General features: G+C 41.1%; 1 protein-coding gene across 8 annotated transcripts in view; it reads left to right on the top strand.

Annotated features, from left to right (window-relative positions):
* The window catches only part of szt2 (SZT2 subunit of KICSTOR complex), a 154,158-nt gene that overhangs the window by 57,790 nt on the left and 70,183 nt on the right, over positions 1–26,185 (top strand). For all 8 annotated transcript variants that reach the window (XM_078259548.1, XM_078259545.1, XM_078259549.1 and 5 more), the window contains 12 exons: positions 613–834; positions 1,817–2,048; positions 3,753–3,827; positions 8,225–8,363; positions 8,974–9,109; positions 9,730–9,850; positions 10,051–10,203; positions 12,618–12,720; positions 15,064–15,178; positions 16,757–16,844; positions 23,335–23,453; positions 24,100–24,264. In XM_078259548.1, coding sequence (XP_078115674.1) covers positions 613–834; positions 1,817–2,048; positions 3,753–3,827; positions 8,225–8,363; positions 8,974–9,109; positions 9,730–9,850; positions 10,051–10,203; positions 12,618–12,720; positions 15,064–15,178; positions 16,757–16,844; positions 23,335–23,453; positions 24,100–24,264 — 1,668 coding nt within the window. The remainder of the gene's footprint in view (positions 1–612; positions 835–1,816; positions 2,049–3,752; positions 3,828–8,224; positions 8,364–8,973; positions 9,110–9,729; positions 9,851–10,050; positions 10,204–12,617; positions 12,721–15,063; positions 15,179–16,756; positions 16,845–23,334; positions 23,454–24,099; positions 24,265–26,185) is intronic.

The raw sequence follows: 26,185 nt of genomic DNA, 5'->3' as shown, positions 1-26,185 counted from the left end.
CACACACACACACACACACACACACACATGCACACACACACACACACACACACACACACACACACACACACACACACAGATGCACACACACACACACACACACAGACACGCACAAAGAAACACACACACAGACATACACATAAAAAACACATACACTTGCACACACGCATTGATTCTAATGGAGGTGATTCCTTTCCTGCCATCTCCACAAATATAATGGTCAGTATGTCAATATAATGTTTTCCTCCCGTTCTGTTTGAGTGTAACACAAAATGTACAGTTAGGTACGTACTGTGGTTTCGCGGTCATTAAATGGTGGCTCATTGGCCACGACTGTTACTGCAACATGTATGGTGTTGGGAAAAAAAAAAAAACTAATTTCAAAATGTCAATAATATCCCCATCATTATTACAAAAGACTTGAACTTGCATATTTGCACCTGTAATTATGAATACAAATATACTACTTAAAAACAAATGAGTTATCTTTTCATTGTACAAGAAGTGTGCTGAGTACTTGTCGGTAGTAGATAACACATGGTTGTTTCAGTGTCTGGACACAGTTAGGATGTATGACTCTGTTGTATGATTGGATAATGTCTGATCCCGCAGGAGTTCCGCCGAATGTCTTTCCCTGGCTACGTGTTGAATGGAGAACAGGGCAGCTTCTACTACATGTCCCTGAGCAGACTGCACATTCAGAGGATCCACGCTACCAAGAGGCTGTCTGAGAGCGCCACCGCCCCCCCACAGCACACCAACGCCTGCAGTGCTGGACCACAGGTGGAGGACGGGATGCTGGAGAGTGAAGCAGAGGCTCAGGCAGACAGCGAGGTCAGATACTTTTGATGAGGTGGTCCACCTCTGTGCTGGAAATCTAGTAATATAGACCAGAAAACAACAGCTCTCATAATGTATAGGTGTCAGAACTGAGCCGTTTGCAGCTGCAGGGTTTGTTGCCAAGCTTTGCAGTCTTTATTCAGTGGGATCTACATTAATCATGATCACAGTATCTGGCAGCATAGAAATAAAGCGCTGAGTAAGTAGTCTGTCATGTTGCCATGGGAATGATTCAGCACAGACTTTTCTTTTTATTGTCAAAACTTGTACACATTTATTCAGTCTTTTAAAGTGCTCAGGTTATGCTTTTTGGCTTTTCCCCTTTCCTTTATTGTGTTTTTTATATATATATATATATATATAAAAAAAAAAATTGTGTGCACGTTATAGGTTTACAAAGTGAAAAAGCCCAAAGTCCACCCCAAAGGGACTTACCATCTCCGACAGAAAACACTGTTCACAAACTGCTCCAAACAGCTCTATTGTAGTCCAGCCTTTACTTCCGTGACGAACGTGCGTCACCTTGTAACACACGTTGTTATGCTCGCCTAGCTGCTAGCGTGGCACGCCCTCATACTCTGCTTCTGACTGGCTAGTAGTCCTTACCTAGGTACCGAGCATGTACGACTCCCAACAAAGATGCGTGCGAACAGAAGCGTGATGTCTCACTCTGTAGCTAAAAAGGAGAGTTCAACACACAGGGTGAAAAGAGGAGCTGCAGCAATGTGCAGTGCAACAAAAATATGGTGTTTTTTGAAAATTAAACTATGTAAACCTATTCTGATATAACCTCTAAATACAATTATGAACCTGAAAATGAGCATAATATGAGCACTTTAAGCAGCAGGAGTTAGGCGGGCCGTGTTTTATTTTTGGATAGCATTTTCAAAGCTCACCAACCAGGGCATCCGTCTCTGAGATGTCTTGATGAAACATGTTTATATGAATATGCCACTTATTTTGACTTGAACTGCAGAGTGAAGACAAGAAGCCCCCCAGTGTTGCTCCTGACGCACCCGCTGACACAGCAGCGGAAGCCACTCAGCCAATCAGAGGCTTGAAGCCGGAGGCCGATGACACTGTTTCCCAGAGCTCAGCAAGCATGGTGACCCCCCAGCTCCACACTGACCGCTGCACAGAGCCCACCTCCCCCCCCAAGACACCGTCCAGTGTCAGCCTGGCTGAGTCCATGCAGTCAGCCTCTCACAGTGAGTCCAACAGACATTGTTGTTCAAAATCCAGATCTGTAATGTGTTACTAAGGCATTTCATTACATGCTTTATAAAAGTTGTTATAAGCCCTCCGATGGATTAGGATGTCTGTCTAATGGGGCTGCAACTAATGATTATTTTTTATTGTTGATTAATCTGTTGATTATTTCCTTGATTATTGGATTACTTGTTTGGTTTATTAAATGTCAGAAAATGTTGAAAAGTCTGTCATAGAGGAGTAAAGAAACTAGAAGATATACGTTGAGGAATGAACCTCTACAGAGGGGGTGCGCTCTACCAACTGTGCTAACCGGGCGCCCGCAAAAAAACAACGCGTTTTTAGCTGTTTAACTGATTAATCAGGCAAAAGTATTATTGTCGGTTAACGTTTAAACGCTTAATCATTAACATCCCTAAGCAACCCCAACTTTGATTACTTTATTAATTGTCATATAAGGTTTAACGTCATCTACTAAGCAAATCAGTCTCTGTTTTGACCTTTGTTACATGTGAGGTGTTTTATATTACTGTAGATTGAATCATGGGTTGTCTGACAGATTCAGTAGCGCCTGGCGTGTACTAGTTAGCAGCCAATCTCTTAAATGCAGAATACAGTTGTGTTTCAGGGTGCTGGCAGCCTGTCTGCAGCTGGATCGCTATCAGACATTCACATTATTATTTTCTGTCAGGGGCTTTCAGTGTTCCTCTGCTGTGTTTTCAACCATTGTTATCAAATCTACAACTGCATTGGATGGAAGTTTTGGTGGCCAGTAGGCCTGCACGATATTGGAAAAAACTTACATTGCGACATTTTATTTTCCCCCTGCGATATATATATTGCGATATGAAAAAAAGACAATTTTTTACAAGAGGACATAAATAGCCCTATTTAGAAATACTAAATCATTCTCAACTACTGGGGTAATTTTGTAGGGGAGTGCATCTACAAAGAAAATAAAAATGAAAAAGGAAATGTTCTTATGTGAACCAGTCTTTGTTGAACTTTAATGCTTTACAAAAACCAAAGCAAGTAAGGCTGTGATTACTCTTCTGAAGTGATTTTGGAGAGGGAAATTAGGAAGAAATACACTGGTTGACTGACATGACACCATTGTATTCATATAATATCAATCCAGGCTAAAGTGAATGATATTAATAATGCATGTTGCTTCCTCTAAATGTCAGGTTGTGGTCGACTAGCGGGGCCTGCTTTGGTTGGTTGATAAATTGATTCAAATGTATCATGATTGTTGGTTTGCTGTGCATGCAGAGCCTGCATGTTACACTTTTGCAACAAACTGTGTATCCAAGAGCACTTAAATCAGTGTAAATGACGTTCTATCAGAAACAGACTGCTGTTGTGGATTAGTGTTACGTTTCCAGCGTCGGTTGTTATGGGAAGTGAGTATGTTGTTGTATGTTTGCTTTGTGAGCTCCACTGTGAGGTGTGTTTAATAAGACATTATTCATTCATCTTTATCGAGGCAAATGCAACAAATCATTGTGATATTGATTTCAGGTGATATCGCCCAGCTCTTTCATGTTACTATTCCTAAAAAGAGGAAGCAGGCAGGGTTGTCCATTGTCTCCAACTGCTCTCTCAGGCTTTGAGGGTGTGCCATCTGGCAGAGCCCATCTCTTGTTTTTGTGATTTGTGACTGGTCATTCTGCTGACAGAAATGTCAAATAATCTTTCCTCAGGCTGTGGCAAACTCCGGCCGAGTCGAGTCCAGAGCGTGGTCTCCAGCCAGGGGAGTATGGACTCAGACATGCAGGGTAAGTGCTGTTGGACAAACGTGATCAGTGTCAGAAACGTTTGAAGAAGTGATTGGGACAAGTTTGAAATTCTTTGATTATTTTTTTGATAGTTTTTAAAAAAGACATTTTTAATTAAAGGTCCCATGGCATGACAATTTCACTTTATGAGGTTTTTTTAACATTGATATGCATTCTCCCAGCCTGCCTATGGTCCCCCAGTGACTAGAAATGGTGATAGGTGTAAACCGAGCCCTGGGTATCCTGCTCTGCCTTTGAGAAAATGAAAGCTCAGATGGGCCGATCTGGAATCTCCTCTTTATGATGTCATAAGGGGAAAGGTTACCTCCCCTTTCTCTGCTTTGCCCACCCAGAGAATTTGGCCCACCCATGAGAGAGAGACATCATGGCTTTTAAATGAGCAAAGTGGCAGTTGGTCAAGGCCACACCCCCACCCTCCTCCTTGCCCCCCCTCTCTCCTCCTCAATAGCATTTAAAGCTACAGACACAGAAATGGCACATCCTAAGGAAAGATCATTGTGGGACTGGCTCTAGTGGCTGTAATTCTGCACCAAGGCTGAATTTCGGGAAAGAGACTTCAGATACAGTATTAGGGGACCACTAAGGCCTATATAAAAGAGACTTCAGATACAGTATTAGGGGACCACTAAGGCCTATATAAAAGAGACTTCAGATACAGTATTAGGGGACCACGAAGGCCTATATAAAAGAGACTTCAGATACAGTATTAGGGGACCACTAAGGCCTATATAAAAGAGACTTCAGATACAGTATTAGGGGACCACGAAGGCCTATATAAAAGAGACTTCAGATACAGTATTAGGGGACCACGAAGGTCTATATAAAAGAGACTTCAGATACAGTATTAGGGGACCACGAAGGCCTATATAAAAGAGACTTCAGATACAGTATTAGGGGACCACTAAGGCCTATATAAAAGAGACTTCAGATACAGTATTAGGGAACCACTAAGGTCTATATAAAAGAGACTTCAGATACAGTATTAGGGGACCACTAAGGTCTATATAAAAGAGACTTCAGATACAGTATTAGGGGACCAAGAAGGCCTATATAAAAGCATCCAAAGAGCACCATGGCATGGGACCTTTAAAATATATCTGAAAATATACATTAATATTAATCTAACACATTATTAGCAAAGCCTTTTTGCTAAAAAAAAACAAAAACATTTAATTTACACAGTATTGATGATGGGCTTACTATAGGTAAGCCATTAAAACTTGATGTATAAATAATATTTAAATATCAATTTTCATCCATCCGGCCCAGTTTAATGCGATTAAATGTTATACAATGTATGTAGTTGGGGGTCCCTGCTCCGTCTCTCTTTTAGCTAAAAAAAACTTTAAAGACCCCTGCTGTAGCTCATTTCTCACCAGCTTGTTAGCTTTACACTAAAACAAAATACAGACCTACAATATGAAAGCTGCACACAGGTTAACTTCCACATTCATTCTTTAGACCAAAATGAGTTTCCCAGTTTAAGAGCATGTAACCACACTGCTGCCATGTAGTCAAGCTTGAAGAATGTATTGTCTATTTCTTCTGGCTGAGAAGAAACATCTCTATTATTTCAGTTGGTCTGGCTTAAAATTGAAATAGTCTGTTTCTAAGAATACATTTGACTGAATTACAAAAGTTGTTGCGGCTGGAACTGAGCACCATCCAGCTGCTGGTAGTCTGGTACACCGTTTCAATATATAGTGCAGTTCACCTGGATCAATAGCTCCATCTTGTGGTTAGTTTACATCATTACATTTTCTGTACAATGGAAAGAAGTTAAAGCCCCCGAAATATAATAGATTGTTGTGATTTCTAACACTGATTGACAGCAAGTATAAAGGGGAACTAGGCCTATTTTCATAGTCATACATGTTATTCCTATCATCTAATACAGTCCAAACATATTAGTAAACATAAACAACTCTCTCAAATCCTAAAACTAGAGTGCTAAAACTAGATATTGTGATGTCATTAAGTATAAAGTGTGCAGCTGCTCCGTAGACAATGAACTGGGAAAGATGTTCTAGAGGACACTGGCAGCACCCAGGGGAATGTATACAGGAGCATTTTCTGTTTGGCAACAATACAATACAATAGAGTCCAGTAGGGCTGTTGGTAACGAATTCCGAAAGTCGAATATAATTTGAATAGTAAAAGAATCAATACTATTAGAATGCTGAAATTACTATTCGAATTTATTTTTTTTTTTTTTATATAAATAGGTTGGCTAACGTTAGTTAATCTCCCTCTTCTCATGTCACATCTAATGAACAAGAAGTTACGGGAGTGAGAAACACAAGGCCTAAGAGCTAACGTTACCTACCGAGTAACGTTAGTACAGGGGGGGAGTGACGAGCTGCGGCTGGAAATCGCAAGAAGGATGGGAAATAGTTTTAACATTACTTTAAAATCAACATCCACCGAGCCAAAATGCTTCTGTTATCAATAGTTAGCTCGTTCTGGTTTCCTAACTGCGTCGTGAGTATATAGGAGTTTAGCTGGGAGCTTCATGGAGACAGCTAAAGTTTATGTTAGCTGCCCTACAGCTGTCAGAGTTAGCTTAAGCTTCATATATTACCTTCTAACAGCTGTATTCTCAGTAACATGACAATTTGCAAGAAACAGGTTGCTTATAAATCACTAAAATAGTAGTGGCAGCACCGTTTGGTTTAGTTATCAGTGCCGTTAGCATCGTGGCTAACACTATTGTTACTTAGTTTATGACAAATCGTTTCGGCAAACAAATGAAATTTGAATGGTATTATAGAGGAAGACTGACAGCTCTAGTCTCCAGTTCATATTCATATATTCATATTCATTTATTTCAGTCTCTGGAGCAGCTCTACACTTTATAATTGATGACATCACAAGTTTGACATTGGCCACATTAGCCAGCTCTGACTGGGGGATCCTGAGGCGTTCTCAGGCCAGGTTGGAGATATAATCCCTCCACCTATTCCTGGGTCTCCCCCGAGGCCTCCTCCCAGCTGGACGTGCCTGGAACACCTCCCTAGGGAGACGCCCAGGGGGCATCCTTAACAGATGCCCAAACCACCTACTGGCTCCTTTCCATGCAAAGGAGCAGCGGCTCTACTCTGAGCTCCTAACGGATGACTGAGTTTCTCACCCTATCTCTAAGGGAGACGCCAGCCACCCTCCTGTGGAAACCCATTTCAGCCGCTTGTACCCTGGATCTTACGTACTCGACCATACAATGTTTTTTTTTTTCGTGTATGTAGAATGACAATACATGACCCTTAAACCCTGAATATGATAAAATCGTTTCTACATGTTTCGCTGAGAAGCATGATTGATTTTTGCTCAAAAATGTTCCTATGAGGGGCGCCTGGATAGCTCACCTAGTAGAGCGTGTGCCCCATGTACAAAGGCTCAGTCCTTGTCGTAGCGGCTGCACGTTCGACTCCGACCTGCTGCCCTTTGTTGCGTGTCATTCCCCCTCTCTCTTTCTCCCCTTTCACATCTTCAGCTGCCCTAAAATGCCCAAAAAAGAATCTTAAAGTTTCCCACGTTACTGTACAGGGAACATTGACACATCCTTATATTTGAACTTTTATAAAAACTTTATATAACATTTATCTTCACATTTATTTAAAAAAAAAGGAATTGTGTGCTAAGTGTGCAATGATGCCAAAGGCTTCGGAGTGGACATCAGGTCCAGAAAAATCAGAAGCTTGTCATTAAGAAACACATCAGAATGAAACAAATATCGAAATAATATTTTTTTATATATATATATATATATATATATATATATATATATATATATATATATATATATATATATATTATGTTTCATTTTTCAGTGGAACTTTATTCCAATGGCGAAGTTTCCTTTTTCCATTTTAGGTTTTGTTTTTAATGCCAAAATTGAATGTCACTGTCATAGCTCAGTACTAGGTCTGCTAGAGATAAAGCTCAAGACACATGATTAATTTTATCCAGTGATGTTAATGTCGAAGCTGCTTGTAAATGCTATAATTACATCTATGATCCGTTGTGTACATTTATGACCACCAGAATTGGAGCCTGGTAAAGTCACTTCAATCTCAATGGGTCCAATGCTCAGACTGTAGAATACAAAACTGTATCATTCATAATTGTTTTTTAGTCAATTATTATTAGTATGTATTATTAACACAAGAATGTGCAGCCCTAATAGTAAACCTTGTGGAACACCACTGATTGTACTGCATGATACTCAAAACAATTACAAAGCGTTTCAAAGACTTTACTGACATTAATAAATCATGCTGCAGAGATGAGAAGCTGCTGTTACCAACCTTTACAGACTTGGCATGACTTAAATGATGAAGATAATGTAAATGATGTTGTTTTGCTTTGTGTGTCTGAAGGTTATGATGGCGGGAGCAGTGACTCTGAGTGTGAGAGCCCCATCCTGGATGATCAGGAGGGTCAGTCACCGCTGATGCCCGACTTCTGGCTTATTATCAAGATTCACCAGGACAGAGTGAAGGTCTACTCCCATTCCAGGTGAGACAACCCTTAGACCATGCTCTAAGCACCACCGTTGATTCCTCCTATATGTCTTTAACATTTAATAATCGGCGTGTAGCGGCATGTCGTGGCCCATATTTATCAAGCAGTTCAGAGATTTCAACCTGGTCCAGAATTCTCAGAATGGCACGTTTTAGCTTGTTCTGTTAATCTCAGAAGTAAAAGAAACGTTTACTGCAAAGTCATCCTGTATTCAGCTACTGTGTTACAGGCTGAGAACTCATCATTCATGTCAGTTTAAACATTTTGTAAATGTCTTTCGCTCTCAAAGGAAAAAATCTTTTGCTTGCTGTGAGAGTAATTAAAGCTACGTTGTGTAAGAATTTCACCCATCTAGCGGTGAAATTGTATATGACAACCAACTGAATATTACTTTCTAGCCCCTCCCATTCCAAGCGCGTTTTTTTCTTCTTTTTTTTCCGGTACCAATACAGTGACTTCGATATGACCTCCTTAGGTATTGAAATTGGGTATTGAATGATGAGGCATTTTTCGATACTCAATACTAAGGAGGCAATTTGGTCGGTGCCTAAAAAGTGTTGAATTCGGCACCCAGCCCTACTGAGGATTTGTCATATTTTTGCAGGTGCTTCACAGAAGGCAAAGAGGTCAGTGCTGAGGTGTTGGAGAAGAAGGAAGAAGAGCAGGAGCTGCCTGAATACTTACACCTGCATCAAATGGTGGTCAAGAAGATCGGCGAAATGTGCAGAACAGTCAATCAGGTAGCTACATCACAGATCGGCTGCAAACATTACTACAAATGTTTTACTAAATCTTTACTAAGTCATACAACAGGAGTAACATTGCCATTTCATGATCATGTTGAAAGGAGCATAGTGATAACTAAACAAAACTAAAACACATACATCACTACAGTCCTATTGACTGTGTGTGTGTGTGTGTGTGTGTGTGTGTGTGTGTGTGTGTTCTTGTTTAACTTGTTAACATTCGTGGGGTCCAAAAATCTGGAATACAGTATATTTGTGGGGTACGGCCAACTTTGTGGGGCCAAAATGCTGGACCCCACAAGTTTAAAGGGCTATTTGAGGGTTGAGACTTGGTTTTAGGATTAGGGTTAGAATTAGGTTATGGTAAGGGTTAAGGTTAGGCATTTAGTTGTGATGGTTAGGGTAAGGGTATGTGTGTGTCTGTGTGTGTGTGTGTGTGGTTGTGATAATAAGATGCACTGGTCATCTTCATTTCTGTCCAGGTGACTATCACAAAGCAGGGTTTGTCCACTAGCTAGGGCTCACTGATTGTGCAACTGTGGCTTCTTCTGTGTGTTTTTGTGTGTGTGTTTGTGTGTGTGTGTGCGTGTGTGTGTGTGTGTGTGTGTGTGTAGCGTATGCTGCTGCAGGACCTACACGACAGCCATGTGTGTAACTCTCTGCTGGTGGCTGAGAGTGAGGAAGACATCTGGAAGAACGAGTCTCTCTACAGGCAGAGGCTCAACACCTCCGACGGTAAGTCAGAAGAACAGATAGTTTGCTTTTATTATCTGCAGGTTTTGAGATTTCTGTGTGCACCCCAAGACAATGTTGTGTGTATGAAAGGAAGCTTTTAGTAATTTGGCTGAGCAGACACTTTAATGTATTCTTTTGATGTCTCATATTTACACCTGACCCTTGTGTTTTTTTTTTTTAAATATTTCACTCTGACACAGATTACAACACAGAGGAGAGCTACCCGGCCCGAGACTACCTGGCAGCCACCATGCAGTTCATCCCCGGACATTTTGCCTGTGACGTGGTGTGGAGCACAATCATCCACATTCACCCACGCCTTAAGATGGGACCCAGCAACGGGGTAACCAGGGGTGAGTGGCAGATCTGAACGCTTGGTTTTAGATAAAAAAAACAAAACAAAAAAAAAACATGTTCCTATATATGGTTGACACCCACAATGACTCATCAAATCTGTGCAAGTTATTGGAAAACCAGAGTCCTACGTATTACCGTTAGAGTATTCACTTTGCTGAAGATGATTCTGAAAAAAATGATTTAATATGTTAAATTGAAGTAAGTGGAGCCTAGCTCTGACATTTCTGTGAGGAATCTGTTCTTCTTTTGTTCAATTCAAAGAAGGTGAATAAAAAGCACTCTATATTATATATTACATTTTGAAAAGAAAAGTTAAAAAGAGAGAGAAAAAAAATCCAACATCACACACAGGGGCCAGTCCACTGCTGCAAGATGGTCATATTTATTGTCACATGGAACCCATTAACAGTACAGGGTTTCCCCCCAGAAAAATTGTTTGGCCCGGTGGCAAGTATCTTTTTCGAAGAGGGCCCGGCTTGGGCCAGTCCCATACAGATGGCAGCATTAATGTAGAGCCCAATAGTTTCTGTGATAACAGAATCAGGGATGGAATTGCGAAATTAAGAATGGAAAAAAAACTATAGACAGATTTCATAGGGCCCTACATTAAGTCAGTGCTGAAAGTTAAATGGAAATTAAAAAATATGACTATTTCTAAGTTTCCCACTGAGCCGCCCCATTGTAACTGTAGTTTAAAAAACATCTTTAAAATATATATATAAAAAAATTATTTTGGCATAGGCCTGTGGGGGGCAACTTAGGCCTGGAGTGCCACCAGGCTTCCCATACACTGGTGGAAACCCTGCAGTATTGTGGCACTCCTTTAAGGCACACTTGATCAATTACATAAATAAGCCTACACTTAAAGCTATAGTGCGTAGTTTGTCCCCATGAGGAATTCTAAGTAATAACAACAAAACACGATAGCCTTCCATGACCCCCCCCCCTCCCTCCACACAGTTGCTAGTAACCAAGGAGGACACGTCACGGGGGATTAAAAAAAACATGACGGACTCTTCAGAAGAGGTCATTACCTTCACTCAAGTTTTTTTGCGCGAGAAAGTCAACGGACGCCACAATCTTCTGAACATAGCCATACTGAGAAATCCAGAGAGAGTTGTGTGGAGCTGATAGTCTTAATTAGCTTTGTAGCAACTCATTTGGCAACGGCTTGAATGTAACGGCCGTAGCTTTAAGTTGGAGGTGATCTCACTTAACCAATAAAATAGGGGAAACAAATCTAACTGACAGAGATTCATTTAAACCTGAGTAAATATTCATTTATCCCTCAAAACTGTATTCACCTTGTTGAAATGTTAGCATTTTTTTTTTTTTTACACATTTGCATGTTCAGCTGTCCTGATATGCAGCAACTCAGAGACTCTAGGTTATGTGAAAAAATGAATAGTAATTTCAAGAAGTGTTCCAATTGAACACTGTCTCTGTTTCCCACGATATTGAGTACCAAATGACACGTCCTTTCCACAATCCTCAAAGACATTACAGTAACATAGGAATTTATTAGGGAACTACGCAACCTGGAAAACTTATATAGTAAAACTGAAGTGAGGGGCCATTTAGTTGGACAGGGGAGCTTGTGGTTGATCCCTCGCCCTAGAGAAGTGAATGACCACTAGCCACGACTGACATGCCTTTGTGCAAGGCCCAGTGGGGCTGGTTAGTGAACAGCAGGTAGGAGTATGGTTGCACGGTGCAGCTTAGTGTGGAATTGTGTCTAGTTTACAAAGCTTTTCACAGGGATTATGTGCCAGAAGTTATTTCCAAGGAGCTTTTAGCTACAAAGCCATTGTTCTAACATTCACATTAATTGACCACGTCTCAGTTTATTGTTTTGTTTTAATATAGTGATAGTCTCCCATTGCCAGACCTTCCTCCACAGTGCTGCAGAGGAAGGTCTGGCTAGTCTGATGAGCATTCCAGGATGGAAGAAAAACGTGCTCTGGTTTATTGGCATTTCTTTAAACCAGTCACAATCGTCTTGGGCGGCGCTAAGCAACAGATGGAGCCACGGTGCCTCTGCAAAATAGCCTCTGGAAGGAACTTGTTTTGGTGGAACGTGTGTACGTTCAAAAGTTGTTTTAAGTCGTGCAACAGAAAACTCAGATTGGACAGATAGTCTAGCTAGCTGTCTGGATTTACCCTGCAGAGATCTGAGGAGCAGTTAACCATAGTCCTCAGAAATCCACCGGAGTTTAGAACGCCAACACAAAGGAAGAGGAAGGTGACGGACATCTGGCAGAAAATGAGGGACATCCAGTGGGATTTCCGGCGGCACCTGAACAATCCCTAATTAATAGACTAATATAGTGACGATCCTCTTCTTGAAATGAATGGATTTATGTTGCAAACCTGCTAAACCTGTCAAAATTTTTTTGTCTCCCTATGGCAGCGATCCAGGCGCTGCGCTCTGTGCTCAACTCTTTCTGTGTGGTCAACAGGAAGAACATGTTTGTCTACCAGGAACGTACAACCAAATCAGTCTTCTACCTCAGGTTAGACTTTCTCATCATTATTCAATCTTTACTTCTTCACTGGATTTCAATCTTTCCCTGCTAGGGTTCACACTTTTATTCAATAAGTCAGCATTTTCAACCCCAAATTCACTAAAACACAATATCTCATAAACCTTTGTACATGCAGGGGCTTTGGGAGGGCTGTTGCAGCACAGTTCACTTACAAACTTTACCCTCAAAGGGAGACACTTGAGTTTTGGGGAACGTTTTCCATCAGCCTGCTGGAAGGGAAAATACACCCACAGATGTTCTCAAGGCAGCAATGTTGTTAAAAGGAAATCAAACTTGGCTGGAAATTGATCTGCTGTCAAACACGGCCTTGCAAGTAAACCGAATTTCTGGATGCCCCGAGCCAGAATATGGAGCTTCCGTATCAGATTAACTGTGAGGTTGGAGGGAACGGTCCCTGGTTCACACGGTTCACAAATCATTACACAACTGCAACAAGACTGGGCTCAACCGGATGTATCATGTGAGTGAGCAGAAGGGAGCGTAAAGATAGGAAGTTAAAGAAGGTATACCAAAGAACTGTCTCTGCTTATACCATGGTCTGGGTGAATACTCGATTCTGATTGGTTGCAGGGTGTACTTTAATACCTACTAAGTAGTTCTGGTGAAACTGTCTGTTTACCGTTCTAAATGAATGCGCTACATGTTATATGTTATTTCCTTCAGGGCATTGTCCTCTGAACACCACAGGATGCCACTAACCAGGGGCAATTCCAGAATTTTTTTTGAGTGGGGTGGCACTGGGGGGGGGGAATCAGTAATCAGTCAGGGAGGGGCCGGGGGGGGGACGTTTTTATTAAAATCCGCTTAGACATATAGAAAATATAGGATAGGATAAAACAACACAATGTAATTCTGCTAAATAAAACACATTCATTATGAGTTTTACTTGTTTTCATTTTCAACAAATTGCATATGAGAATTCAATATACATTTTCTATAGGCTGCCACTTTTAAAAAAAAAAGAAAAAACTATTCCAGTGCTGGTTCTATGGTATCAGAATTTTGGATAGTCGTCATGGCAACATTAATTGGTCATGTGACAAGGGCTGGGATAGATTGGCAGAACAGGCAGCCAAGTGACAGTACTATGATCCAATAGAAATCACAACTGTCAGATGACAACAGCACTCTAGCCCAATGGATTGGGAGGTGGGGGGGGCAATCATATTTCAGGGTGGGCCAGTGCCACCCTGTGCCCCCCTTTTAGCCTCTGGCACTAACACACATAGCTAAGGTCCGTCCTATTAACTGGAGCAGTGAACAATGTTTGCACAATGTCGACCACTTTATGCATACATTATGTATGATGGGGCTGTTCATTAAGCAACATTACCAGTTAGGTCACTTCAGTAAATTGTGGTTGTTTTCAGGATTTTCTCTTTCATAATGGAGGTTAAACTCAGTTCCTTAAGCTAGGTTTATGGTTGCCGCAGTGATCCCTGCTCGAGGCGCACGCGCGCGCCATGAAATGACGTCACGACAGCTGCCGTGGCTGTGCACTTTTGTAAGTTTTTGTAACTGCGTGCACTGTGCTTTCACTTCAAAACGGTCGGCTGGGAAGAGCAGCTTCGCCTCTACAAACGTGTGATTCTTCATGTACAGACCACAGAGAGTCAAACAGCCTTAAATATGTGGTCAGAGAGAGACACCACACTGTATTTTTAATAGAAACATGTCTGTTACATTTCTTCTTCTTTTTGTACATGTAATGTAAGTGGCTTCAGCCTTGTAGTCAAACATGCTCTGTGTTGTCTTTATGACAAGTTTAATCATGGTTAGTAAACCCATTTAAGCGAGGCTTTTCACAATAAACCCTGCTTCTTTAGGTAACCCTCTTGTGGTATATTATGGGGCGCTTAGTTCAGCTTGTACGTAGCAGCAGTGTAAGCCCGTAAGAACCTGTTCTATGTCACAATTTGACCTTTTTTTCTTGAGCAAAGTTGACGCAATGTTTTTAGCTGCCATGCTGCCTTTGGCTTGTAAGATCTCATCAGTCTTTGGTTTTCAGTTTCTAAAAATTATTTACTGACTGAGTGCTGTAATTTCCTTCTTTGGCGTGACTTTCCAACACTTTCCTGGAAACATTAGTACATTAGTGAGAGTGGCTTTCAGATAGAAAAGGTAGGAAACACTGGGGAGGGACAAAAAAAAAAGATAAGAGAGGACAGGATAGCCAGTGGATGACATTTGATATAAATGGAAGAAGATGGAATTGTTCCAAAACTATCATACAGTAAGTACCTGACTGATTACCCGCTAAATCACAAAGACATCAACTCCCTTACCTGTTGCTTGTGTTTATCTTTCCAGACTTTGTGAAACATCGCTAACGGGGAAATACTCGGACGTGGATGGGAACCTCCACATGACTCGCTCCATTGGGCTTGCTAGGAGTCAAGAGCCCTTGTTTCCAGAGGAACCTATGGTAAGTAACCAAATAGTCATGTAGGTCCCATAAACCAACACTAAAACACTAAAATTCTGGTAATGGTTCTTATCAGAGCTGAACACTTCCTTGGACTCTGACCCTGGAAATTTGTAATTTGAAGACTCGACTTGGACTTGTCCGCTACGAGACTAGTCTATATCCACGGCGTTCCACTTCCGGGATTGCTCCGGTGCCGCCGGAAATTCCAGCGGATGTCCCTCTTTTTGGCCGGATGTCCCTCACCTTCCGCTTTCTTTGTGTTGGCGTTCTAAACTCCGGTGAATTTCTGAGGACTATGGTTAACATAACAACATAGACACCAAACTGTAAACCAAATAAACGTAATATGTGTATGTGGTAACACCATAGGCACATAGTATACACATCTCCACAGCACCTGACTTCTTAAGAGCCCACTTTCCCCATTTCCTAGTGTAGACATTCAATCTAAAATGAATTCATTGAGTACATTTTAGGTGTATAACCTGTGATCATTTGTAGTCCCTACCAGGCTGTGTCATATTTAAAAATGACTGCATTTTGTCTTTATAAGCAGCTTTGCACTCTTATTTTCTTCCTAATTCGATTCTGTACAGCTGTCTTTTTCTCTTTACTTTCTTTTTTTTTTTGATTAAGCAGTTTTTTCAGTTCAGGGGTGACCCGAGGTTTGTTATTTGGGGAAAAAAAGATTTACTGTCTTTTTGGGAATAGTCCCAAAAACCTATGGTTAAGTCCTTGTTCTTGCAAACTGTTTATATGACATTTTGTCAAACGCCCTAGCCATCTCACAAGCCCTCTCTTGGATTAAATGTAGAGCTGGGCGAAATGGAGAAAATCAAATTTGACCAAATACATTGATGTGGATATTGCGGCGATATTGTAGGGTTGACTATCAATGCTATCGACGACTATTATGCTTTCACAAAATATTAACACACTGAGAGTTTTGTGTATCATATCACGATATTATGATATCCAAAATTTAAGACGATATCTAACCTCATATATCGATGTCAATTACATATATTGCCCAGCCCTAATTGAAGCCACCCTTTCATTCCTCCATCCTCTTAAAATAATCTGTCTGGCTATCATTAATCTAGACTGGACCCAGCTTCTTATGTGCTTATCTATTCCGCTTAGGATTGATCCATCTCCTTAAATAAATAGTTTTGGACTGAATGGAACCTGGGTCCCTGCAATCAGACATAGGTTATCATGTATCATGGTTCCATGACCAGTTTTAGATGCATGGCACATGTTGTCTGTAGAAGCAGAGAGGAAAACGCTGATTCTGAGACGTCTATTACAATGGAAACTGACAGTTACAAGGTTTACCTGCTCTTCTCATCTCCAATTTAGTAGAAGGACTCATTAGTGAATAACAAGAGAAGGGCAGGATTTTGGTATGCATTGGCGCACATATGTGGGTTACATGAGGGATGCCGAAGTCCCCGCACAAATGCTTCACATACAGATAAAACCAGTCCATGTAATCTTTCTCGATCTGGATTAGAGGTGTAGTCAGAGTGCTGGTGCCATGATTGTTGACATCATCGGTGTCTCTTTCCTCAGGGCTCCAGGTCTTCTGTGGACAGCTCTCGGCCAGTTGGACAAGTGGACAAACACATCCTGCTGCTGGTGCATGGAGTGGGAAATGCAGGTAAGAGCTGGGAAATATCAAGGACTGATAATGAGTTCAATGTTTGAATATTAGCAAAAGCGATTCATGTTAAAATGGTGGAGTTGTAATAAAAATCCATCCATCCATATTCAACAGCTTATCTGGGGTCGGGTAATAAAGACTTCACCTCAGGGAGAGTCAGTGGATCGGAGGGGGGCGTGGAAGAAATCTTTTGTTGAAGAAGACTTCACTCAGGTTCTTTCTTAATCTGATCAGAAGAAAACAGATGATGGTGGAGTGGTCTCTGCACCTTTCTGCTCTGCACCCTAAGAGCATTAGAAGAGCATGGATTATATACACATTTGTCTGTGGTCAACAAAAGGGGAAGGCGTTAACATAACCTTATACACGTTTGTTTCACAAGGCTAAAACGCAAAACTGAGGCTACAACCACACTAATACATTTTTTCGCTTTAAAACGCATAACTTTTGAGTTATTTGAAAACGCTGCTGACACCGTTTTATTTTAAAATACTCCAGGGTTGTCTTTTAGTGTGAACGGGCAGAACTGGAGACCTTTTGGAAATGAGGCAGACACCAACGGACGCTTACTGCCTGGGTCTTATCAGTCCTAGTCTAAATCGACGACATTTCATCGTCGCCGGATGTCCCTCGCCTTGCAAAACTTGGTTTGTTTTGGGAAACCGCAACAAACTTCGAGATAGCAAGCTTTGCAAGTTTTACAGAAAATGTGGATAGTGGTGTTCTTTCAGGGAATGATTGTAAAGATTTACAAAGAATATGTTTACGGCATTTCCTCTCTAACTGGGACATTTTGGGATGTTTTAATGTGTCCCTAAGCAAGACACTTAACCCATAGTTGCTCTAGAGGCGTGTGACCTCTGAAATATATAGCACTTGTAAGTCACTTTGGATAAAAGCGTCAGCTAAATGTAATGTAATGTAATTGCTGTGGACAAAATACACACGATGATACACTGGTAAGAGCCAATTATGTTTAACAAGGTATCCAGCTAATTTAAATAGCTCATGTTACTGTATTGTGTCAACAGTTAACTTCATTTAATAACGATGTGGTATTTTCTTTTGCGGGGTGCAAATGTTCCACCAAAACAGCTCAGTGGTGTTTTAAGCCCCCGACTTCTCCTTCCAGGCAGCGCTGCGACCGTTGACTTCAAGGCACCTAACCCTAACCTTCACTCTAACCCTAACCATAACCATAACCTAATCAACTTCAAGGCAGCACTGCCACCGTTGACTTCAAGGCACCTAACCATAACCATAACCATTGCCTAATCCCAGCCCCTTCCAGGCAGCACTGCCTGGAAGGAGACGTTGGGGGCTTAAAACATCGATAAACACCAAAACAAGTTCCTTCCTGAGACTATTTAGCAGAGCCACCGTCAACACGAATGTGATTGGTTTAAAGAAAAGGCAAACAACCCAGAGCGTTTTTTTCCTCCTATCCTGGAATGTATGTGTGGAGGAGACATACCTTACTCCACAGCGATGTGGAGATAGATCTGGTAATGCGAAACTACCGTATATGAGTCCCAGCGTGTACTCCCTGATTCGCCGCGCATAACGTAACCCCTTTCTGAAAGAAAACAAATGACAGCCTTCGCTACTGTTAATTCAACATGGCTCGTTATCCATGTTGAATTACAGGTGTTTCTGGCCTTGTTGTCCATGCTAGCAGCTGTTGTGCAGTTTAATTCTGCATGTTATGACATGCAATTCTCATGCCCAGCGGGAATGTAACTTCTTTTTATTTCCTTAAGTTTCCTTCCAACCTATCTGTTATCCATCCATCCATCCATCCATCCATCTTCTTCCGCTTATCCGGGGTCGGGTCGCGGGGGTAGCAGCTCCAGCAGGGGACCCCAAACTTCCCTTTCCCGGGCCACATTAACCAGCTCCGACTGGGGGATCCCGAGGCGTTCCCAGGCCAGGTTAGAGATATAATCCCTCCACCTAGTCCTGGGTCTCCCCCGAGGCCTCCTCCCAGCTGGACGTGCCTGGAACACCTCCCTAGGGAGGCGCCCAGGGGGCATCCTTACCAGATGGCCGTAACCTATCTGTTAGAATATTGTAATCAGAGGCTGCTCTTAGGTCCAGAATTAGAAGAATACTTTTTTAGTCACAAACTGAAGCTAGTTGAGTTCAAATTAAATGTCTGAAGTGTGCGTACAACTGCAATTTGGGATGCCTGTAGGAAACACTTAGTGTGTAAGGAAAGATTTAACAACACAAAGCTAACGGGCAGACAAAAAAACGTTGCAAAGATATTGAGATATACAAATGGTTACAACGGAATACACGTAGCATGGAAGTGCATTCATTACGTTTTTAACTGAGTTAAATCCTCAAGATTTGTTATAATATATTTGATAATAGAACTTCTCACTTGCTTTGCCAAAGTTCAATGTAGAGGATGTTATGCTTTAATCTAAAGAAGAATTCATGCAAAACAACCAATGTTGAACAGGGTAAACATGATGACTATGATATGTGATTGTGAGCATGTTGCCATGCTAACACTAGCATTGTTGTTGTTTGATCTGATTCAATCCCCCTATTTATTTGAAATCCACTGATTGTCGCCTCATTTTTCTCTTGGTACCTCTCATTTAACGTGCAAAGAGGACCATAATCACCCATCATACACTTTGGTTTTCTTTACTATCAGCATTACAGTCTCACAGCTGTAGAATCTTAGTGTGTTTATTAGTCACTGAGGGTGAATTGGGGGTGTTGGCTGTAGCTTAGATAAAATGCAGCGTTATGAAGATGAAATATTTACCGTAGCTCTGCATGTGATTAATTCACAAATTGACATTTCACAGTGGTATTTACACGGTCACCCTCTATCTGTGGATAATTTGTGAACAAACATTACTCTCTAAGGCTGTAGAAGAGGGAGAAAGAAGAGCGAGGCAGATCATGCATGAATGGCAAAGCTGTTCTCAACAACTCCCTAAATGCCATTGGCTAATCGTGTTGCTTGTGGTGTTATGGGATGAGGCATTTTAGAAGTGGTTGGCAGTCAACACAAATGAAGGCCTGAAGCAGCATTCAGTGCTCCTCAGTGGAACGAGCTGGGGACTGATGCTGCTCCACTGCACTGACAGCATTATGGCGAGGGGGCAGCCGAAACAGACGGAGTTAGAGTTTTGCAAACATCCTCTGCTGCATTTCTGTGAGTGTGGCTTGGTCCACTGACAGAGCAGGCATTTGTCACCTACTTCTTCTGACATATTTTGTAGGAAAAAAGCCTGAAAAGTAGGGGTGTGTGAGTACCAAATTAGATTCAAATTAGATACAAGTACGCCGTTTGTCATAGTCATGTCATTTAGACATACAGTATCTGCTGATACTTATATATCTGCTAAAGCCAATATTGTCTGATATATCTGTTATTTATACATGGGTATACTGTACATATATTTCATTGTGTAATAAATTGCTAGTGTACTTATAATTATTAGATACATTTAATTTACAACATTCATTGCATTGCTCCTGACTGTCGACTCAGAACACTACGCCATACACCCCCTCCTTGACCTCAGTGCCGCCTTCTACTCAGTAAATGTTGTCATCCTCATCAACCGTCTCAAGCATGAGCTGGGAATTAAGGGTACAGCACTGGATTGGTTCTCCTCCTATCTTGCCAACAGACCATTGTCAGTAAGCATAAACTAAACTCCTCTCCTCCCGCCAATCTCTCCTGTGGAGTGCCACAAGGGTCCGTCCTTGGCCCTATGTTCAGTTCACACCTTTATTATTCATTGAGGGGAAATTTGATTTGCAGTAGCGGGCAAAACCACAAACATAACATGCAAAAGGAAATGGGACATTTATCACAACAGTTATAGATAACAACCAGATAAAGAGTATAAAACCTTTCGAATGAAAGCCATGATAAAGTGCTGCTAAGCATTTCGGTCAAAGTTCATTGCAAATGAAGCGCTTTTATTGCTCTTGGAACAAAGATGAATGTTATCCTCTACTTCATCTACTTGCTTCCCTTTGCTAGAATCATACATAAATATAACATCCCTTCCAGTGCTATACCAATGATACCCAGCTCTACCTACCCCTAGACCCAACTGCCCATCTGACATAAACTGCTTCAGGGAGTGCCTTGAGGATATTAAAAGCTGGATTGACCAAAGCCTAAATGATAAAAAAAAACCCCTACACACCAGTAACCTAGCCCCACTGTCCCCTTACCTCAAGCCCCATGCTACCAACCTTGCTTTCATCTTCGACTCTGCTTTAAAATTTGATAAACCGATAAATGTAGTTGTCATGTCGACTTTCTTTTAGCTCCGATCCATAGACATATTAAAGCATTTCCCCTTCTGCCCAGAGCTGGAAATAGTCATCCATGCCTTCATTTTCCTCACGGATCGACTACTGCAACTTCCTCTACTCTGGTATCACCCAGTCATCTGTGTCCTGCCTGCAACTCGTTCAGAACACTGCTGCTATGCTGTTCACTGGAACCAGGAAAAGAGCCCACATCACCCCCATCCTGGCCGCCCTGCACCGGCTTCCATGTTATCATAGAATTAATTTACCAGGATCAGCTAATTGTCCATGGTCCTTCCAGTCCCCCATCATAGTCTGGTAGAACTGAGGCTGCTCTCTCCATACAGTAGATAATAAGTCTGAAAGACTCTCCAAGCCATTGTCAGTTCCTGTGTGTGCATTCACTCCAGTCCAATCACAAGAAGCATCATTACCATAACAAGTTGCCATTGTCAATCACTGATATGGTAATATTAACAATATTGCTAGTTTCAAGATGTCAAACTCAAGGTTTGCAAAGAAAACGGAAGTTGATGAAGATAATAAAGAATTCAGAGAGGAAGAACATTTAATCATTCATTCATTCATTCATAAAACTGTGCTCATGCAGCAGCTGCTCGACCAATGAACACCTGGATCAGTAACTCTGTGGGGCAGTCACACCTTTTGTGCCCAGGTTTAAGGCACAACAGTAGTTACAGACAAACAGTGACATCTCTCCCACTAAGTCAAGCCCCCATGCAAGTGTGTAGTTTTATATGATGGGCTGTTGAATGTGTTATGTTATATAGTGTACAATGTATCACCTTATGTTACTGTGCTTTGCTGCCATTTGCACAGATTTGCTGTTCCTCCTGTTGATGCCTTGATGGCACTGTTGTACTGGGATTTTTTTCCCCTGTTTTCGACAGGCTGGAATTACATCAGCAGTTTCTCAGAAGCACAACTCATTAAAGTCCTTGTCTGCTCGCTCCACTCACTGTACTTTGAACGTCAACATCACTATAGCTGTATAGACACCCTCCTTGAAGTGTGAATGTGTGTGTGTGTTTTTGCAAAGTACACCATCAAGGTCTCTTTTGTCAGCAGAAGAAAATCTTGACGTTGAATACACAGCACTTGATATTGTAATCCTCTGAAGCATTAATAAATTAAATACTTTCTAACACAGAACATATAAGTATAATACATTTTTCATAATTGTTTTCATAATGTTTATACTTAAATTGACCAGACTGTGTATGGACTCATCTTGACTGAGAGACTCAACTTTGGCCTGATGGAATAACACCTTTGCTGCTCAATTAGTTTTTTCTGCATCTGTCTTACAAAATACATTTAAATGGCGGAGAATGTCAAAATTCTTAGGACAAGCCAAAATAAAAGCATCACAAAGATAAGCTTGAAATTAAAGTCAAAAGTTTAAAAAAGCTTAACTCAAGGTCTGCTTACTAGCTTTTTTTTTTTAACCTTTACACGCCTGGCCAGCAACTTCGTAAAGTGGCATGACTGTTGCATTGTCTGATTGTGCCACTTGGGGAGGCATACCACACGCCATACCACACCGGGAGCATCTCAGAAGCGTAGTGTCTTGCTGCCTGACTCTCAGATTATATTGTCTCTACAAGTACTTTACAGTAACGTGTTTATTGAGCAAGTATCTACCTTCCACTCCAAGCACTCCTGCAGTTAAACTCCATGCCTTCTCTTTTTAGCTGTTGTCCTTATATAAAGGATCTGTGATGTTATATCATTTCCACCTCCAAGATGAATCTCTCGTCGTCCATGGTGTTGTAGAGGAGACATATACGATATTGGTGGGTGTGTTTTGGTAAACTGACTGGATGCTCTCGCTGTTTCACTTCTTGCCCGGCTGTTTGAAAGGGCTGCGGCTGGCGGGAAAATAGACCTGGCTAATATCTTTAGCGGAGCGGAGAGCCGCTCCACGCATGCTTCCTGGACGCGCCGCGGCGCACCTGGTGGCTAATCGAGCATTGACTTGAATTGCCACGATTGCTTGCGGGGGCCGCGGCTCGCCCGTAACGCAGCGCAGACAAGCACAGTGGAAAATAGGGGTGAGACCTTTAATCACTGTAATGCCATCCCATTTGTAATGCGCTAGCCGGAGCGTTTGTGTATTTGCAAAATTTGTATTTGTGAAAACAGAGATGTTTATGTACTTTTTGTTCAGGTCCAGAGATCACAGATGAGCTTGTCAAGGTGCTGCGCAAGCGCCTGGATGAGACCACCTTGGACATCATCACGGTCATGCTGGTCAGGAACTGCAAGCTGACACCAGCTGATGTGGAGGTAAATTGCTCACTGAATTTTTATAGAAGAAATTGGGGTAAATGCACCTAACAATGCACACAGCGAAACAATCTTGTGTTATTTGTGGTTGGTCTGTCAATAAAAAAATAAGACGGGTAGTGAATAATTTTGTATTACCTTGTTTAAGTTTTGTTCTGATCTATTTAGAAGCTAATTGTGCTTGATAAATATACTGGATGGACAGTAGCTTAAGGGTGGTACATACATTATTTAATTAAGAAAATTTGATAAACTTGATTAATTGATAAATGTTTTTGGGATTTTGACGATTTTCAGTTATAGGTTTGGATTGTATTGTTTGTAAACCAATAGATTGAAAACACTTTGATAAGGGTACGGAGATTTAAAAAAGGGTAGGACCCGAAAAGCATTTTGCTTCATCCTACTCATTTTCGGACAAGAGTATTTATTTAAGAGTATTTATTTATTTAGCTTATTCTTAGCTTACTTTGTGTCATGTACATTTTTTGTTTTTTTTTGTTTTTGGTATCTTGTTCAAAATAAAACTATTCATTCATTCATAGTTCTGTGTACATGGACACTTCCAGAATTATGGGTTTTATTCCCACTCGGGCACTCTGAAAATGCTTCAGATAAAAGCTTTCACAAAATGTTGTCTGCTCAGTTCATCCAGCCATCAGGATCTCCAGCCACTGAGGTGATGAACTTCAGCCTCCCCCAGTACTGTCTTCCCTGGCTGCCCGCTGTGGCTCACTACCTCAGGCAGAACCTCCTCATCTTCCTGCATGTACCCAAGTATACCGACAGCAACACAGCACACCACTTCAAGGTACAATCCACACCAACTTAATGTTATTTACTTAATCGTGCAATTGGCATGTTAATGTTCTTAATGTTGGGGCGGAAGGTCCTCAGTCTGTAGACTGTTGGGAACCAGAGGGTGGCGGTTGGAGTTTTGCACAGACCACAGTACGGAGGGTGGACTGGTAGCTTCACCCTCTGAGCACTAGGATTGGGCATCAAGGACCGGTTCCAACTTGGAATTATTTCAAAAATGATGATTCCAATGGAATATTTTTTTTTTATTGGAATCGTTTCGGTTCCAAATTTAACACGCACAAGTTTTAGTTTCCGTAGCGACCACCGTACTTCCAGACAATTGTTGGGTCTTTGTAAATAATAGAGCGTGGTCTAGACCTACTCTATCTGGAAAGTGTCCTGAGATAACTCCTGTTATGATTTGACACTATAAATAACAATAAATTGAATGTAGCACAGTAAGCGGCGCTCTAACGTATGGCTTTATTTTAAGTTGTAAAACTGTAACTCACTACTGAATCAAAATAAAATGTTCCTCTTATCTGTAGAATAAGCATGTGACCCATTTCCCAAACTCCCAACTCCACCCCTCAAAGAATCAGAATCGCAAGAAAGAATCGGAATTGGAATCCAAATTGTTAAAATCAAAACGATGCCCAACCATGTGTCTTTTGGACCTATGTGTGTGTGTGTAATGGATAACAACAACAAAGTGTAAACATGTAATTACCCCCATGACAATTCCATAAATGCGTAGAAAATATATATAGATACCAAAAAAAATTTTGAGGGCAGAATCTGTTGGTTGACCTTGATTTATTACAACTTGGTTCATACTATGTGTTGTAGTTTCATCATCTTTATTTTCGGCTCAGAGAGCTTTCTCATGCAATACAAAACAGAGAAATTGTCTAAATCACTTTATTTTATGGTCAAAAAGAGAGTGATCTTACCCAATTTGATGCAAATAAGCCCTCCCTGCACAGGAAACTACAGTAAGTACAGCAGGTCAGGAAGTGGCTCTGTAAACTGGGATGGATGTTAACAACAGAAAGTTATGGTACACTGTAAACCAGAATAAGTAAGCAGTACTCAAAAGAATTGAGGCAATCAGTTGCCACAATTCTTCTTTATTAGTTTATAAACTCAAAAGTCTCAGGTTGTTAGAGCTTAAATATTTGGAGTAACGTGAACTTGCATTTTTTTGATTACCGTTAAATTAAAGTACTAATTAAGCCAACTCAAATATCAGTATATGTAACTCGAAAGTATTAACTTAACATAACTGAATAATTTGACATTTATTAAATAGTATTTCATGTTCACTAAACTCAATATTTATTAGTTTCTTGTTCAATCGTTTTAATTAACCATGACTCAACAATAAGTTTTGACGTAGTGACTTCTCGTAGGGTTTATGAACTACCAAAGGTGGCGAGCTAATTGTTTACACAATAGCCAGCCACCAGCCAACATGCTAACACTAGTCAGTCACCACATCTATGGTCAGTCACAGTCGCTCTCCAAGCTAGTTGGCTTGCTCACTTGTAAATAATATTCCCTCAGACATATTTGTACTATTGAATGCTGTCTTATAACTGTTTGCAAACCATGTCTCTTTAGTGGAGCAGTTATATTCCAGCAGAGCAGGGTTACATACAAGTAGATGGTGCAACAAAGCTAACACTATATTATAATAGCTTTCTCTGTTTTGGTTTCTCCAGCTCTCTGTTCCCTCAAAGTCAAATGTCATTCTTCACCAAAGACGAGTGGTGTGACCAAAAGGAATAGTTTTATATTTTATGGAATTCTCATTTGTAATCCTTCCAAGAGGAACTCTCATGTCTCAAATGCATTAGCTATGGAGCTAGCGTCAGGGGTCAAAAAGCTAAGTTTTGCATAAATCAGGGGGAAACAGCTAGCATGGCTCT

This window comes from Sander vitreus, chromosome 9, assembly GCF_031162955.1.
Source record: "Sander vitreus isolate 19-12246 chromosome 9, sanVit1, whole genome shotgun sequence".
Classification (NCBI taxonomy): domain Eukaryota; kingdom Metazoa; phylum Chordata; class Actinopteri; order Perciformes; family Percidae; genus Sander; species Sander vitreus.
This window is presented reverse-complemented; position numbering and strand designations above follow the sequence as displayed.